Genomic DNA, 17,162 nt, shown 5'->3' with positions numbered 1-17,162 from the left:
CTTTTACCTTTTTGTATATCTGAAGTGTTTCATACTCTTTTAATGTTTATAGTAAAACAAAATTGTATGGACTTTGGCAGAAATAGGCATAGATCAAAAAATATTTATGAAGCTCAAGTTATATTCTAGGGGTATGTTGTGTATGCTGGGGATACAAAGATGAATGTGACATTTTCTCATTCCCAAAAGGTTCTATGTTTTTGGGTTCCATTCAAGCTGGTTAGAGGATGGTACATAAAGGCAAATGTACAGATTCCATCCAAGAAGTCACGGAACACTACAATGCTTCAGGGATTTGTAGTCAAGAAAAGCTTTATGAATCATGTCTATAACTAAAATTTTTAAGTTCATATCCTTCTTGTGGGATGAGCAGTAGGAACAAATTTATTGTAATGTACACAAGGACATTAGCCTTTCAAAGCATGATGAGTATTTTGGAAATAGTATAGGATCATACAAGTCCAATATATACAATATCAAGAGTAAATTTAACTTTTAAAAGCTATGACCATTTTTGGAGACTTATATCTATTAACTTATATATCTTTATAACACCACTAAATGACCAAAGCTTAGATAAAGATATAAGTAATATAAACGCACAGACAACCCACCTGCATTATTTTTATTATATTTATTTATATAATTCAAATCATCCAAAGCTTCATTAATTTTGTCTTGGAAAAGATAAATGAAATGTCGGTGCCAATAGGCGTTGAGAAACAATGGCTCCAAAAATATAGCCTAGAAAATATATGTATATAAATTCAATTAAAGTTGTTTTATTAAAGGAAAATATCCTATCAAATAAATTTTGCAAACACTATTGATCCAAGTGGCTTTCTATGTATATAATATAAAATGATACTTCCCAATCTGACAAAATGTAGTGTTTTTAATATCAGTTATTGAAAATGCCAATAATTATAGTTTCACAATCCCACATGTATACTGCAAATATTCATGGTTCAAAATTCTAGTAGAAATTATTATATAAATTATTACATAGATAGAATTATAATTATAAATATAAGTATAAATTGTTAGTATTGTTATTCTGATTAAATAAAACTTACTTCCTGTAGATCTTTCATGGCACTCTGTAACTTTCCCAGTTTCCTATAAATAGCTCCACGCCTACAATATGCAAATGCAGGATATTTTTTCTTATCATTTATTTCTTTAGTCAAGATCTCCACTTCGGATTCATAATGTTTAATAACTTCTGGAGAAAGACTAGACTTCAAAGAATCACTCAATTCTATTTTTGGTGGTTCTTTCATTCCTTCAGACAAGCCTTCATGGATAGATATTTTAATAACTTTCTTTTCTGTGGTTGTCTTCTGATGTTTATGATAAGAGAACATATCAAGAGCCCATGTTCGAAGGTCACAATTTTCTGGAATTCCTCCCTTACTTTGGACAAATTCATCAAAATTTAAACACATAGGTAGACTGGGACAAGGAATTTTACGTTCATATAATGGAACTTTGAGTAAATATTTCTTCTGTCCAGGAAGGATTCCATGAGATGTTGATCTGGTTATTAAAAGAGTGATTTTTTAAATTATAGAAATATAATTATTTTTATAATCAATAAATCAACTCAGCCACACATGAAATTACTATTTCTCTATTATTAAAATAAAATTACATGCTATTTTTATGCAAACCAAGTCCTCTCGTTCATCAAAACTGTAACACCATATGAAGAATCTACACAGAAACTCTATAGAGTTTATTAAAGCAGACGATTGTTATCTAAAGATGTAGCCTTCTTACAGTACTGAAATAAGGTGTTGATGCTCCTTTCAGATTTAATTTATACCCCTGCCCCCAACCAGAGAAATTACAATGGGGAATTGAAGAGGTAAACTGATGTAAGAAAGGAAATGCCATCCAAGAGGTTGGAGAGCACAGGAACTTGAGGAAATGGGAAGAAGGAAAGATTTGACTAGACAGTAAACTACTAAATTAACATCCCAGACTTCACCCTTCTTTAGTAGACTATGAAATTAGAGAATACCTAATACGCTTTCAATGGACATTTCCACCTCCACATTCATCTCTACCCATCTCTACTTTGCCCTCTGCCCAGGGGACTAATCTGTACAGATTACATCCATAAGATCCCTTATTCTCTGTCTTCTAATGGGGTATGTCCAATTAGAAATCCCAAAGAGGTAAGTAGGAGAGTGAAATCAAGGTATTTATTCCTCTGGTTCCCTCCTGAAGAGTTGCCTGAAACTGGCTATGATCCTTGACCAAAGATCAAATGACCAAAGATCACTACTTTTTTTAAGGAAACCCTTTCTACACAATTCCTCTTGAAAGTTCTGGTAATCACTCCTACTTTTTGTCCTCTCAGCCTTAGGAGTAGATAATGGCTCTGTTATTTTTAGCCCTGGATACTACATTATCATTTTTGGTTTCCCTGCCCTGACATTTTTGTAAATTGTCCTTTTATTATACTTTCCTAGAATTATCCTAAATTGAGAGTGCTCTTTACTGGCACCCTGACTGATAAAATAATTGGTACCAGAGGTAGACTCAGGAAATACACACACAGAAGGATCCTAGGATAAACTTCTTGCCAGGATCAAATAGGACACAAATAATCCATGGTATGTGGTGCTATCGAAGCTCCTCAAATTATCACCAGTGTTAGCAGGGGATGGTGTTCAGGTGGAAGGCAAGGTATCAGGAAATCAAATAGCTACCACTTAGTCATGACGATAATAGCAATGATTATAAAAATTGTGGAATCATTTTACTTCAGACCAAAAGAGAAGAACAGTACCTATTAAATACCCAAATTCCCTAAACCTTGTATACCAAGGTAATGAAGCTACTAGGAAAGGAGTAGGAAACTGAAATATAGGATGTGAATATTTGAGCAAGCATAAATGAGCCTGACAATTTTGAATCTCCAAATTCCACTCATCTTCTCTTAACAGAAGAGACTGGTTGAGGGACTGTCAGATTCCCCAGTCTGAGAGACTAAACCTCTCCTGTATAGATATCTTTCAGTGAGTACACTGAGACATTGCTTCATATGTTATATTAAATTTAATTTAAGCACTCCCCAAAATCACTCAGCTGTGACCTCCCGAACCCTTTCATGGAGCTACAACTACCACTGATCCGCCTCCTGCATACCTCCTCCGCATAGGTGGCCTTGGATCGGTGGCTGCTAACCCTAACCAGTGCAGCCTTGCTAGAACTTCCAAATATACTCTGAGTGATCCCCCAACTTTAGCATCAGTCACCTGGAAGACTCGTTAAATATACATTTCTGGTGTAGATTTCTAGTGAGATTTGGTGGACAGAATTTTTTAAAAGATTTATTTATTTATTTATTTGAGAAAGAGAGAGAGCAGGGGAAGGGGTAGAGAGGGAGAGTATCCAAGCACACTCCTTAGTGCAGAGCCCAATGTGGGGCATGATCTCAAGACCCATGAGATCAGGACCTGCGCCACAACCAAGAGTGCGATGCCTAACCAACTGAGCCACATAGGTGCTCCAGACAGAATTTGAAGTTATAGGGATCTGTGGCAATAACTAAATGACTGCCAAGTCCTCAGAAAATAAGGTAGATGGGCAGCCTGCTAAGGTGTTCTTTGACTTACACAGATGAAAAACTTTTAGGTCTTCTGGGCATAAGCCTAACCAGCTATAGTGGGGTTTTACAACCTCTTACGCAGCTCTCAGACCTCAGCCAGTTCATATCTAAAACCTCTCAGCTGACAGGAAGGCCAGACCAGGTTCCGCTGAGGAAGGATCTTGCAATGTGGCCTTGATGTATTTAAGGAATTTTCCCCAAAAGTTTCCAGAGGTCTAGGAAAGAGGAAACACCCAAACCTCCTGGGAATTATTAGATACCCTAAACTTATGCTGATCCACAGATACCCATTGTGGATGCCACTGAAGTCCACAGACAAATTAGGGAATTATGATGGTCAAGTGATATAAAAAATCTTGGCCTGAAACCATCTAACAGAATCTAGTGAGACATGGACCCATTCTGAGATAATTTCCCTAGTCCCAGAATGTGTAGTAGGAATGAATCAACTTCATAACTGCATAAACTATATACTGAAGAAGATAATAGTAGTAAGGATCAAGTGGAAATCTCTGTAACTGCCCCATTCCATCCTATACCACCATCCACCAAGATAGTATATCAAAAGCAATACCAGACCATCAGGGAAATTACGGATTAACAGCCCAAGGAAAATATGTCATCTCCTGCTTGTGGGGGAAATAAATTCCGCCTCTCTTGGGGGTGTAGCAGTGGCAAGATGGGCCAAGAAAATCAGAACTGAGACCACAGATTCACTTTCAGGAGCTAGTCAAGTTTGGAAGCTTTGATAGTGGAAGTCAGGACCACGGCCTGACTTATTCTAGAAAGGGAAGAGGCAATGCATTCACAGAAATAGGAGAGCCAATAGCAAAAGGGCTGGCCTGGATCTCAGATCAAGTATGTTACTCAATCCTGGAAGACAGAACATTTGCAGAGATCCGAGAGGCTAACAATTCATAGAAGTCCAGGTCAGAGAGAAGGCAATGAGTACAAGGGAGTCAAGGTGGGCCAGGAGCCATCAACAAACACAGCTTCCTGCCACATCAGTGAGCTGCCAAAGAAGGTCTCTGCTAGTCGCTGACTGGCTGGTCCACCAATACTGGGATCAGAGACCAAAGCAGAGAGAAACTTCCAGAGAAATGGTGAAGCAACTAAGTTACTGCAGACACATGGCATCCTGCCATGACCTAGATGAGGGGCCAGGCAACAGGGATAACCTATAGTAAGGGGACTGACAGAAAATGCATGGGTCTGGGTTTAGCTCAAATAGACTTTGGCAGGAGTTACTTTCCACAGTCAAGCTTTGACTTGATATATGAGTACATACATAGTCTGTTTTTAACCATTTAAGGGAGCCAGCAAGAATGAGGATGATTAAACAAGCTTAAAGGTCAGATATAAAACGGTAAGAAGGATAATTCTGTTTTAACCACAATAAGATTAGTGAAAAAAGATCTCAAACTATAGGAATAAAATGATTTTTAAAGTTTCTCCATAAACTTGTTTTAAAAATAACAGTTTTTTCATAGCTATACTTTTATGCTAAATTAGTTTAGATTAAGATATTTTTAAAAAGTAGTTAGGGAAGCTGTACTAATATATTATCCTAGACAAATACTCCCGTGGTTTGTTTTACTGCCTCCACCAAAAGGTGCATCCTATTACACCTGTTGGCAATATATACAAATATCAAATTCAGTTGTTAAAAGGCAAATAAATCTCTTTATAATCAAAGTGATAAAGAATCAGAATGAAGTAAAATACCACACAAAAATAGTGCTTCACCTGCTTATATCCTTTAGAGAGACAGAGTCACTTAGCTCATGGCCAAAATGGTGCAGTATTTTATCCTCTCTAGGACAGTAAAGATTCATATGCCTTGAAATCAGCAAATATATCAAAAATGTATAAGCAAATTTCTGGTTCTTATCAAAAACATTTGCCAACTTAAGAAAAACCTATCTGAAGTCTTCTAAAGATGAGCTAACAAAAACAGCTCCACACTTTTGTTGCAGGGAAAACTCAGGCATAAGTAGCGTGTAGGGTACTCAGGACTTGAATGGCATCCTCCCCTAGGGTCGGTCTCTGTTCCATCATGCTTACATAGGTTGTTCCCAAGTCTTTTCAGGGACAATAAGTCACCACATACCAAAACATCATTAATTTAACCGTTTTTCAGAACCAGCAAGTCTTTATAATAATGAAGTAAACAAAAACACTTACGACTCTCTTATCAACAGGAAAGTCTTTACTTTTCAAAAAGGCATAAATTTAATGAATTCTTTGTCATCTGAGGATATCTAGAGGAATAAAGCCCAGAGCTTTTTGCAAAATATTTTGTACAACCCTTCAGTTATAAGAAAGTTATACCCTGAACACTTAAATATGAGCATACCTGGAACTTCAGTTGCTGTCATCTTAGGTCCTTGCACATTTTTTAAAGATTTATTTATTTACTTTAGAGAGATCAAGAAAACAGGGCAAGGGGCAAAGGGTGAGAGAGACTCTTAAGCTGGGGCGCCTGGGTGGCTCAGTCATTAAGTGTCTGCCTTCGGCTCAGGTCATGATCCCAGGGTTCTGGGATCGAGTCCCACATCGGGCTCCCTGCTCTGTGGGAAGCCTGCTTCTCCCTCTCCCACTCCCCTGCTTGTGTTCCCTCTCTCGCTGTCTCTCTCTGTCAAATAAATAAACAAAATCTTAAAAAAAAAAAAAAAAGAGACTCTTAAGCTAAGTGGTGAGCCCAACACCGGGCTCCATCTCACGCCCCTGAAATCATGACTTGAGCAGAAATCAAGAGCTGGATGCTCAAAAAACTGAGCCACTCAGGTGCCCCATGTCCTTACACATTTTTAAACATACTAGATACTATTACTTCTAAGTAAGGAGAAAAATTATTTCTATATGTTGATCCCTGAATAAGGGCTCACACAACATAAAAAAACAGTTTGTCTATCTAGATTACTCAATTCATTAAGTCCAAATCTAAAAACAGTTAAATCTCAGCAATCTATTTCAACTTCTGAATGGGTGATATTTGTTTGGAGCAGAGGTTGTTTTTTTGTATTGAAAGATTTCATTTAACTATCAAATTGACTTAGTTTTACTTCATGTCCTTAAGTCAGCCCCAACTTTAAAATATAGTTTAAACCAGTCATATATTTATACTATTGAATACCCATATATTAAAAAGGAAGGGATTCTCCTTCAGCTAAGACTTTAACGTATTTTCAATGCTGAATAAAATAATAACTTCAGTTAGTGAAATTATAAGATTAAGACCAAAACCACAATACATTTCGTGAACTATAACAATTATTGATTAAACAAGACCTTTTAAGAACTTTTGGAGACTTGGCTAATTCATCATACACAGCTGTAAGTTTATTGTGCTTCAATCTTTTCTTCAGTCTTATCTTCTTTTTCTTGGGATAAACAATATAACTAATGCCAGCTTTTTTAGATGCTTCAATGAGAGAGAGAGACAGATCTCTCAAACTCCTCTTCTCCTGCATGTTATCTAAGATGGTATCTATATTTTCTTTCTCAGAGGGTTCCTCAGTTTCATTTTGCTGAGTCATCCAATGCTCCAACTGCTTTGCTTTCTGAAATATCATGTCTTTTATATTGCTTTGCATGTCATCCTTAATCTTTATTGGAGCTGTGGCCTCCTCTTTCTTCAATTCAACTGCAGATTTTACTCTCTTATTAGCAAGGAAACAAAGATAGAAAAACTTAAAATCAAGCTAGTTGCTATATGTTTTAAACTAATTCAGTTATAATTATTATTAATGTAGTTTGAAAATTTTAAATTGTATTCTTAATGTTTTTCAAAGTCAGCTTATAAAGTTAATAGTAAGTTGGTTAAAGCAAAGTACAATAATTTGGTTATGTGACATTTTGTTAGCTACATAAAAATAACACTATAAAGGAGATATGCATTAACTGTGATTTTATATATTCTTAATTAAAAGACAATGCTTTTTACATATGCAAATAAAGTACATACTCTACTTTTATTCTTAATGAAAAACAAATTGGTAGAATGGGTAAAAACTATTAAAATGCCTTATCCTATAAAACCAATTTGTGAGTCTATTTTCAAAAGCACTTTAACAACACTGAATTTCTATACAGTAGTATTCAAGTATCCTCTACAATAATTTAATTCAATATTTATAAGCTTAAGAACAGAATTCCAGCCTAATATTTTTATCTAATCATCAGAGAATCAACTTAACTTTTAATAATAACATCAATATTATAATGTACTAATAATTATAAATAATTTGCAGTAACTATGCATTAGTACTTGAAATTCTAACAACTCATTATTAATAAAAGAGATTAGTTCCAATCCTTTGATATAACATTTCCAGCTTATTGAGCCATTGTCACTAAATTAACTGCATTTAAGTTTGCTAATAAATAATCATTTGTTATACAAATGTTTTTCTTTATAGTGAAGTTAGGCTCAAATTCCAAACATAACAATTTCACACAAGCTAGTTGTATTCTTTAAGATGTACTAAAGTACAATAGAGATATTGACCCTCAGAACTTATCATACTTCCCCCATCTCAAGAAACTATATGTAACTCATTATATAATTAAAAGAGAATAGGGTAATACATAGACTATAGAATATATGTATGTATAATATAGGTATATATCAAGAAATATAGGCACGGGGTGCCTGGGTGGCTCAGGCGTTAAGCTTCTGCCTTCGGCTCAGGTCATGATCCCAGGGTCCTGGGATCGAGTCCCACATCGGGCTCCCTGCTCGGCGGGAAGCCTGCTTCTCCCTCTCCCATTCCCACTGCTTGTGTTCCCCCTCTCGCTGTGTTTCTCTCTGTCAAATAAATAAATAAAATCTTAAAAAAAAAAAGAAATATAGGCACATATGTATGTAGGTGTGAGATATATATATATAGAGAGAGAGAGTGCGTGCTGAGGAAAACACGTGCCTGAAAAAAAAGGCGTGATATATATATCTCAGGAAAACATGTGCCTGAAAAAAAAGTAGAACATAAGATACTCATACTCCCCACTTGCTGGCTAGATATGAATTACACGAAGAGGCCATATGCAGCTCTGTCGAACACTTGGGAAGGAATCACTGACAGAATCTATAATTATAAAGCAGAGCTGCCAGAACAGGCTTGGGGTTCTTTCCCACTTTTACTGAAATATTATTGACACATAACATATGTAAGTTTAAGGTATACAGTGTGATGATATGATACATGTATATATTGTGAAATGATTACTACAATAAGGTTAGTTAACACTTCCACCCCCTCACATAATTACCATTGTTTTTGTGTGGTGATAGCATTTAAGATCTATTCTCTTAACAACTTTCAAGTATATACAGTATTGTTAGTTATAGTCACCATGCTGTACATTAGAACCCTAGAATTTATGTATCCTATAACTGGAAGTTTGTACCCTCTGACCAACATCTCAATCCTCTCCTCTCCGTTGTAGCCCCACTGTCTACTCTATGTTTCTGCAAGTTCTGCTTTTTTAGATTCCTAATATAAATGAGAACAGACAGTATTTCTCTTTCTCTGTCATGTTGCATAATTTCCCAAAAGGGGTTACTTACAAAAGGCAAAATCTCCTTCTTTTTTATAGTTAATATTCCATTATTTATATATGTGTATATATGTATGTATATGTGTACACACACACACACACACACACTGCAAGAAAAGAAAACTGCAGCCCAACATCCCTGATTAATACAAATGGAAAATACTCAAAAAAATACTAGCAAACTGAATTCAACAGCACATGAAAAAGATCATACAACATGATCATGTGGGATTTATCCCTCAGATGCAAAGATGATTCAACATACACAAATCAATAAATGTGACATACCATATTAACAGAATGAAAGACAAAGACCATGTATGATTGTTTCAATAGACATAGATAAAGCATTTGACAAAATTCAACATTCTCTCATGATAAAAACTCTCAATAGATTTGGTATGGAAGGAACATACCTCAACATAATAAAGTCCATGTATGATAAACCCACAGCTAATATCATGATCAACAGTAAAAGACTGAAAACTTTCCTGCTAAGATCAGGAACAAGACAAGAATACTCACTCTTGCTCTTAGTACTGGAAGTCTTAGCCAAAGCAATCTGGAAAACAGGCATCCAAATTAGAAAGAAAGTAGTAAAATTGTCTCTATTTTATTTGCAGATGACATAATCTTATATAGACAAAACTCCAAAGGCTCCAGTGAAAAACTGTTAGAACTAATTAATGAATTCAGTAAACTTGTAGGTTACAAAATCAACATACAAAAGTCAATTGCATTTCTGTACACTAACAATGAATTATCTGAAAAAGAAATAAAGTAATTCCATTTATAATAGCATCAAAAATAATAAAATTAGTTAGGAATAAATTTATTCAAAGAGGTGAAGCATTTGTATACTGAAAATTAAAATACAATGATGAAAGAAACTGAAGAAGACACAAATAAATGAAAGATATTTCATGCTCATAAATCAGAAAAATTAGTATTTTAAAATGTCCACATTACCAAAGCCATTAATAGATTCAATACAATCCCTACCAAAATTCCAATGTCACTTTTCACAGAAATAGCAAAAATAATCCTAAAATTCATATGGAACCACAAAAGACCCTGAATAATCAAAGCACTCCTGAGAAAGAAGAACAAAGATGGAGGCTTCACAATTCCAGAATTTGAACTTTATTACGAAACTACAGTAGTCAAAACTGTATGGTACTGGCATAAAAACAAACACATAGACAAATGGAACAGAATCAACAGTCCAGAAATATCCCATGCATATATGGTCAACTAATATTTGACAAAGAAGCCAAAATATTCAATGAGGAAATGACCATCTCCAATAAATTATGTTGAGAAAACTAGATATTCATATGCAAAAGAATGAATTTTCCTATCTTACACTACTCACAAAAATTAAAGACTTAAATTTTAATTCTTAAAAAATAAAACTACTAGAAGTAAACATAAGGGGAAAAAAAGAAAACATAAGGAAAAGCTATTTCATATTGGCCTTAGTAATAACTTTTTTGGCTATGACACTTAAAGTACAAACAATAAAAGCAAAAATAAACAAGTGGGACTACATCAAACTAAAAAGCTTCTGCACAGCAAAATAAACAATCAGCAAAATGAAAAAGCAACCTATAAAATGGGAAAAATATTTGCAAACCATCTATCTGATAAGGGGTTAATATCCAAAATATATAAGGAATTCTTATAACTCAATAGGAAAAAAAAACAAAAAATCCAATTAAAAAATGACCAGAGCAACTGAATAGGGATTTTTTTCCAAAGACATACAAATGGTCAATGGGTTCATAAAAAGCTGAACCAGCTCTGCTCTCTGCTCTTGCTCTCCCTTGCTATCTCTTGCTATCTCTGTCTGTCTCTCTCTCAAATAAAAAAAAAAAAAAAAAAAAACCCACGCAATGAGATATCACCTTAAACCTGTTAGGATGGCTATTATAGGGAGGGTTTCCCATCCAAGATGACAGCATAGCAAGACCCTGAACTCACTTCCTCCACAGAACACACCAAATTACACCTCTTTTTTTTTTTTTTTAAGATTTTATTTATTTACTTGACAGAGAGAGACACAGTGAGAGAGGGAACACAAGCAGAGGGAGTGGGAGAGGGAGACGCAGGCTTCCCGCTGAGCAGGGAGCCTGATAATGGAGCTTAATCCCAGGACCCTGAGATCATGACCTGAGCTGAAGGCAGACGCTTAACAACTGAGCCACCCAGGTGCCCCCCCAAATTATACCTTTTTACAGAACAATTTCTCCTGAAGAACTGAGGGCCATCTGAACAGCTTCTGAACAATCAAAGATAGAATGACAAAAAAAGAACAGCAAGAGAGATGGAGACATGGTAACAGAGGGAACCTCCACCCCTGATCCTGCAAACAGCAGTGGGGAGGGATAGTACTGAGGAACTGGAAACAGATTCATCTATCCTTGGACACAGAAAAAAAGCCATGGTTTAAAAGAACAACTAGCATATAAAAGAGACAACACTGGAACTGTGCCAAATGGAGGAGGAGCATTGGGAAGCTCTCCAGTCAGAGGAACTAGAGAACAACACAGTTTACATCCATCCTCCATCTTAAAAGCCTAGACAGGAGCAGGGTCTGGATACCATAACTGTTGGGTCCAGTCATCACAGTGAGCTTATTACCTCATAAGCCCAGAGTCCACAAGTCCACACCAGCCCCTGTGGTGCTGGGGCACAGAAAATAAACCAAGATTCTTGTTTGTTTCTTTTAGTTTTTTTTTTTTTAATTTTTCATTAATTTTTTTAGTACTTTTTATTTGTCTTGTTTTGCTTTTATTTTTGTCCTTTTGGGGTTTTTTCTTTTTTCTTCTTTTTTCCTTCTTTTCTCTTTTTCCTTTTTCCTTTTGTTATTTTATTATTATTTTCTTCTTTCTGTAAAAAGCCATGGTTTAAAAGAGCAACTGACATGTACAGCCACGGATCCAGCCAGCCAGCAAAAGCCACCAAGCACACACAGTCAACACAGGGGACACTGTACACAAGACCATTCCCTCAAATTTAGGAGAAGTAGCTGTTCCATCTAGTCCATAGAAACAAAGGCAGAAAGTCAAGCAATATGGGGAGACAGAGGAATATGCTCCAAAAGAAAGAACAAAAAAAAACCTCAGAAAAAAATAAATAAATGAAACAGAGATAAGCAATATGCCTGATAAAGAATTTAAAGTAATGATCCTTAAGTACTCACTGGGCTGGACAAAAGAGTGGAAGAACTCAATGAGATATTCAATAAAGAGATAGACAATATAAAAAAAGAACCAATTAGAGTTGAAGAATACAATAATGGAAATAAAAAACATCGTAAAGGGAATCAACAGTAGATTAGAGGATGCAGAAGAATGTATCAGTGATCTGGAAGACAGGGTAATGGAAAGCATTCAAGATGAAAAGCAAAAAGAGAGAAGAATTTTCAAAAATGAGGATAGATTAAGAGATCTCTTGGACAACCTCAAGCAAACACACATTCACATGATAGGGGTCCCAAAAGAAGAAGAAGAGAGAGAAAGGTGTAGAAAACTTATTTGAAGAAATAATAACTGAAAACTCCCCTAACCTAGGGAGGGAAATAGACATCCAAGTCCAAGAGACACAGAGAGTTCCAAACAAGATGAACCCAAGGAGGTCCACACCACAGCACATAATAATTAAAATGTCAAAGATTAAAGATAAAAAGAGAATCTTAAAAGCAGCAAGACAGAAACAAAAAGTTACCAACAGGAGAAAACCTATATGGCTATCACCTGATTTTTCAGCAGTAACTTTGCAGGCCTGAAGAAAGTGGCATAATACATTCAAAGTGCTGAAAGGAAAAAACCTATAACCAAGAATACTCTACCCCCACAAAGTTATCATTCAGATTTAAAGGAAAGATAAAGAGTTTCCTAGACAAACGAAAGATAAAGGACTTTATCACCACTAAACCATCCTTGCGAGAAATGCTAAAGGGACTTCTTTAAGTGGAACAGAAATGGCCAGAATTAGACATAGGAAAATTATGAATAAAAAGATGTAAAATATGGCAACGTATGCATAAAATGTGGAGGTGGGAGTAAAAAGGGAAAAGAAAGAAGTTATTTTTCTTTTTCTGTTTTTTGTTTGTTTTTCAGAATGTCCTTGAACTTAAAAGGCCATCAAATTTGTATAGACTGCTATTTACTTTGGGTGTTATATATGAACCTATAGGTAACCACAAACCCAAAACCTATGACAGATACACAAAAAATAAAGAGGTAGAATGGCTATTATAAAAAAGACGAGAGATATCCAGTGTTGGCAAAGCTATGGGGAAAAGGGAACCTTGTGCACTATTGATGGAAATGTAAATTGGTGCAGCCACTACAGAAAACAGTATGGAGTTTCAAAGAATTAAAAATAGAACTACCCTAGATCTAATCCCACTTCTGGGAATATACCCAAAGGAAATGAAATCAGGATTTTGACGAGATATCTTCACTCCCTTATTCCTTACAGCATTAGTCACAATAGCTAAGATATAGATACAACCTAAGTGCTCATCAATGGATGAATGAATAAAGAAAATGTCATATATATATACATATATATATATGTATATATATATGCATAATGAAATATTATTCAGCCATTTAAAAAAAAGGAAATTCTGCCATTTGCAATAACATGGATGGACCCTGAGGACATCATACTAAGTAAAATAAGTAAGTTAAATAAGTCAGACAGTGAAAGACAATTACTACATGATCTCACTTATATGTGGCATTTTAACAACAACAACAACAACAACGCATAGATACAGAAAATAGATTGGTGGTTGCCAGAGGCAAGGAGTGGGTGATGGATGAAATGGGTAATAATAGTCAAAAGGTACAAAATTCAATTATAAAATAAGTAAGTCCTGGGGATATAATACACCATAGTGACTATACTTAAAATACTGTATTGTGTATTTGAAACTTGCCAAGAGAGTAGATCTTAAATATTCTCATCACAAGAAAAAAAAATGTGTAATTGTGTGTGGTGACGGATGTTAACTAGACTTATTGTGGTGATCATATTGCAATACGTACAAATACTGAATCATGGTTTACACTTGAAACTAATATAATGCTACATGTCACTTATAGGCCAATAAAGAATCTTAAGGATAGTGTGATTGTATAGGGATATAAAACAGAGGAATCAAAAGGCCGGTAAGAAAAGAGAATCTCAGAAATGACATAGGAAACAGGCTAACGTGAAGCAGGTTAAAAGCAAGTTACAAGCAAGTAACAAAGAATCAGGAAAGATTTGTAAGATTTCAGGGAGAAAACAAAAGCTGGAAGCTAGATGTCAATGCCATGGAGGTAAGAACCAGCTGTTCCAAAAAGCCTATGGATTATTGGTGCAGAGGAAAGTACATTGCATTTAGTAAGAGGGGGTGTGGGTCGAAGGTCTAGCTCTGCCATTTATTACTTTCTGACCTTTGCTTTTTCACACATGAAACAAAGATAATATCTGCTCGCCTTCCTTCTCTCGGAATGTTGTGAAGCTCAAGACCAGACTGGAATAGTGTCCATGAAAATGCTTTGAAATTGGGAGCCCAATACAAATGTAGGTCAATGTTATAATGACTTGACTTATAATATACCAGGTAAAGTCAAACTATGAACATGAGATACTCCCAAGAGCTGTTGAAAATCTTAAATTGGCACGACCAACCAATTTTACAGTAGCTACCAAATACACACTTAAATCCAAACTTTTAATCAGTTCTGAATGAATCAACTGACTACATTATTTCAGGAAAGCAAACAAAATAAGCATCAATAGTGATTATTACTAAAAATAGAAACATTTCCTTTGAATAATAAAAACTAAAAAATTATCATACCTTTAATTGTGGAGATGATGTGCTGAAACATTTTTGGATATTTTCAAATGATGCAGATTTTCTTAGGAAAAAAAACTGAAATAATCAAATGATAAATATGCATTGACTATAGATACTATTTGGTAAAGTAAAATATCATATGACAATTGACTGATAGCTGCTTAGGTAAATTAATGAAATGCTTAGGTAAATTTAATGAAATGCTAATTAAAATACACGTTCTTATTGGATGGATTTACTGAAAATCCATCAATTAATTTAGAAAACTGTATAATAATAGAAACTATCTTAAATTTTAAAATTCAACTTGATACAACAAACACTTAGCAAAGTGTTCTGGTTAGTGCAAGTGGCATATATGTATAAATGTGCCATAAATATCCTGATCCATGAGTCCCCTTAGCACAGAGGCTGCACAAGTGGGACCTGAAGCAGCTACTGTCCTCTGAACAGTCACCTCTAATTATAAGCAACCTCAACATTTTACTCCACCAGACCATACAAATACCATCACTTACAATGTGAGCTATTATACTGAAAGAGCTGGGAAATACTACTATACTAAATAGTGTAGAAAGTACAGAAAAAATTGATATGTTCCATATCCTCAACCAATATAATGGTGGAAACAGAAAGAAAAGAAGTAACTATAATCCAAAGCAGCTGTGGCACTGACTAAAGAGGGCACAAATGGACGCAGCGTGAAGAGAACATAGGGTAGGGAGAGGTCAGTTCTCAATGGGATGGCACCTGGATAGACTGGTTGGAAGAGGTGACACAGGGCGGGCCTGTGAAAGGTAGCAACATTTCCGTAGACTGAGATAGAGCTGAGAATATTCCAGGCCAATGGAACAGCCTAAACAAGCCCAGAGAAATGTCAAAATGCAGGGGGTTTTAGTCCCCAAGGACTTGGATGCAGGTGGAGTACAGGGTAGGTGGGGGCGACACAAAAGCAGAAGTATAGTGGGAGATAAGACAGAAAGTATAGTTGAGGCCAGGTTATGAAGCTCAATGAAGCACTTTGACTTTATTTGGTAGGTGGAGTTACAGTTTGAGAAATGAGTGACATAAGTATGCCTGTGTTTTAAGAATACAGCAGGAGGCAGTAGGAGGATGGGTTGGAAGAAGCAGCTACTAAAAATGGGAATATGTGACAGGTAGGTGTATGTAGTGCTACTACAATAGTCCAGAAAGCGTACATGGCATTCCAAACTAGAAAGGGACATTCCTTGGTTCAGCTATTTTTTATGTGATGGCTACTACTCTAGGCGATATGGATAAAACAGTGATGAAGAATGCTGTGACCCCAGCCTGGTGAGGCATAAAAAGATCAAACACACATAAGGACAAATATTTAGTAAGTGCTATAAAGAAAAGAGAAAAAAAAAGTGATCTGTATTAATTAGAAACATTATCCCCTCCAAAAAAAAAAAAAGGTATTAAACTGTATGGGGGATAAAGGAGGAGGCATAGACATATCTTTAACCTAGTTAACTAACTAGAATAGGATTTGATTTGTCCCACTGCCCTAAGACTTTGTACTATGTGCCATTCAGCATCAAGGGGAGCCATCAAGGGGAGCCGAGGCCTGAAGGCACTAATGGGAGAAAAATAAAACTGTTTTTTATTTGTCCCCCATAAAGTTCAGGACATCTATCAAACCAATTATGTATACTTCCAACTTTTCTTCTTCTCTCAACTTCTCTCAATCACTATCTCTTTTCTCTCCAATTATGTTTATTATTTAATTAACTTACTTGGATACACTACAATGATAACAAAATCATGAGCCTGAGTCTAATCACTGTTTAGAGAATTTAGTTTTACTGTTTCATGGCCATAACCAATCCCCCCATTTGGCCCAAACATTCACAAACATGTTTCTTTAATCATTTAAGACCTAGGCAAGAAGTGATAAATGAGCGCAAGACCAGAAATTTTCAAAATTTTAGGAAAATCAGATATTCTGCTATTAATTAGTAAGTAACATCTTCTAAGTGTCACAAAGGCAACATATTTGAAAAAGAGGAAATGTGTCCTCAGCAAAGACACCAGAAGTGAATGTTCTGAGGCATTTCCCTGACTGAGGAAGCACCAAGAAATAATTTCCAGAAC

General features: G+C 35.5%; 1 protein-coding gene across 1 annotated transcript in view; it reads right to left on the bottom strand.

Moving 5' to 3' along the window:
• Positions 1-17,162, bottom strand: part of TTC6 (tetratricopeptide repeat domain 6) — a 181,922-nt gene that overhangs the window by 60,664 nt on the left and 104,096 nt on the right. The window contains exons 9-12 of the mRNA XM_045901971.3: positions 15,048-15,122; positions 6,914-7,284; positions 1,077-1,539; positions 615-744 (exon numbers count right to left, since the gene is read on the bottom strand). Coding sequence (XP_045757927.1) covers positions 615-744; positions 1,077-1,539; positions 6,914-7,284; positions 15,048-15,122 — 1,039 coding nt within the window. The remainder of the gene's footprint in view (positions 1-614; positions 745-1,076; positions 1,540-6,913; positions 7,285-15,047; positions 15,123-17,162) is intronic.

Source organism: Mirounga angustirostris, unplaced genomic scaffold (genome assembly GCF_029215605.1).
Source record: "Mirounga angustirostris isolate CCGP_5_RB_7025 unplaced genomic scaffold, mMirAng1.0.hap1 SCAF_9, whole genome shotgun sequence".
In the NCBI taxonomy this organism is placed as follows: Eukaryota; Metazoa; Chordata; class Mammalia; order Carnivora; family Phocidae; genus Mirounga; species Mirounga angustirostris.
This window is presented reverse-complemented; position numbering and strand designations above follow the sequence as displayed.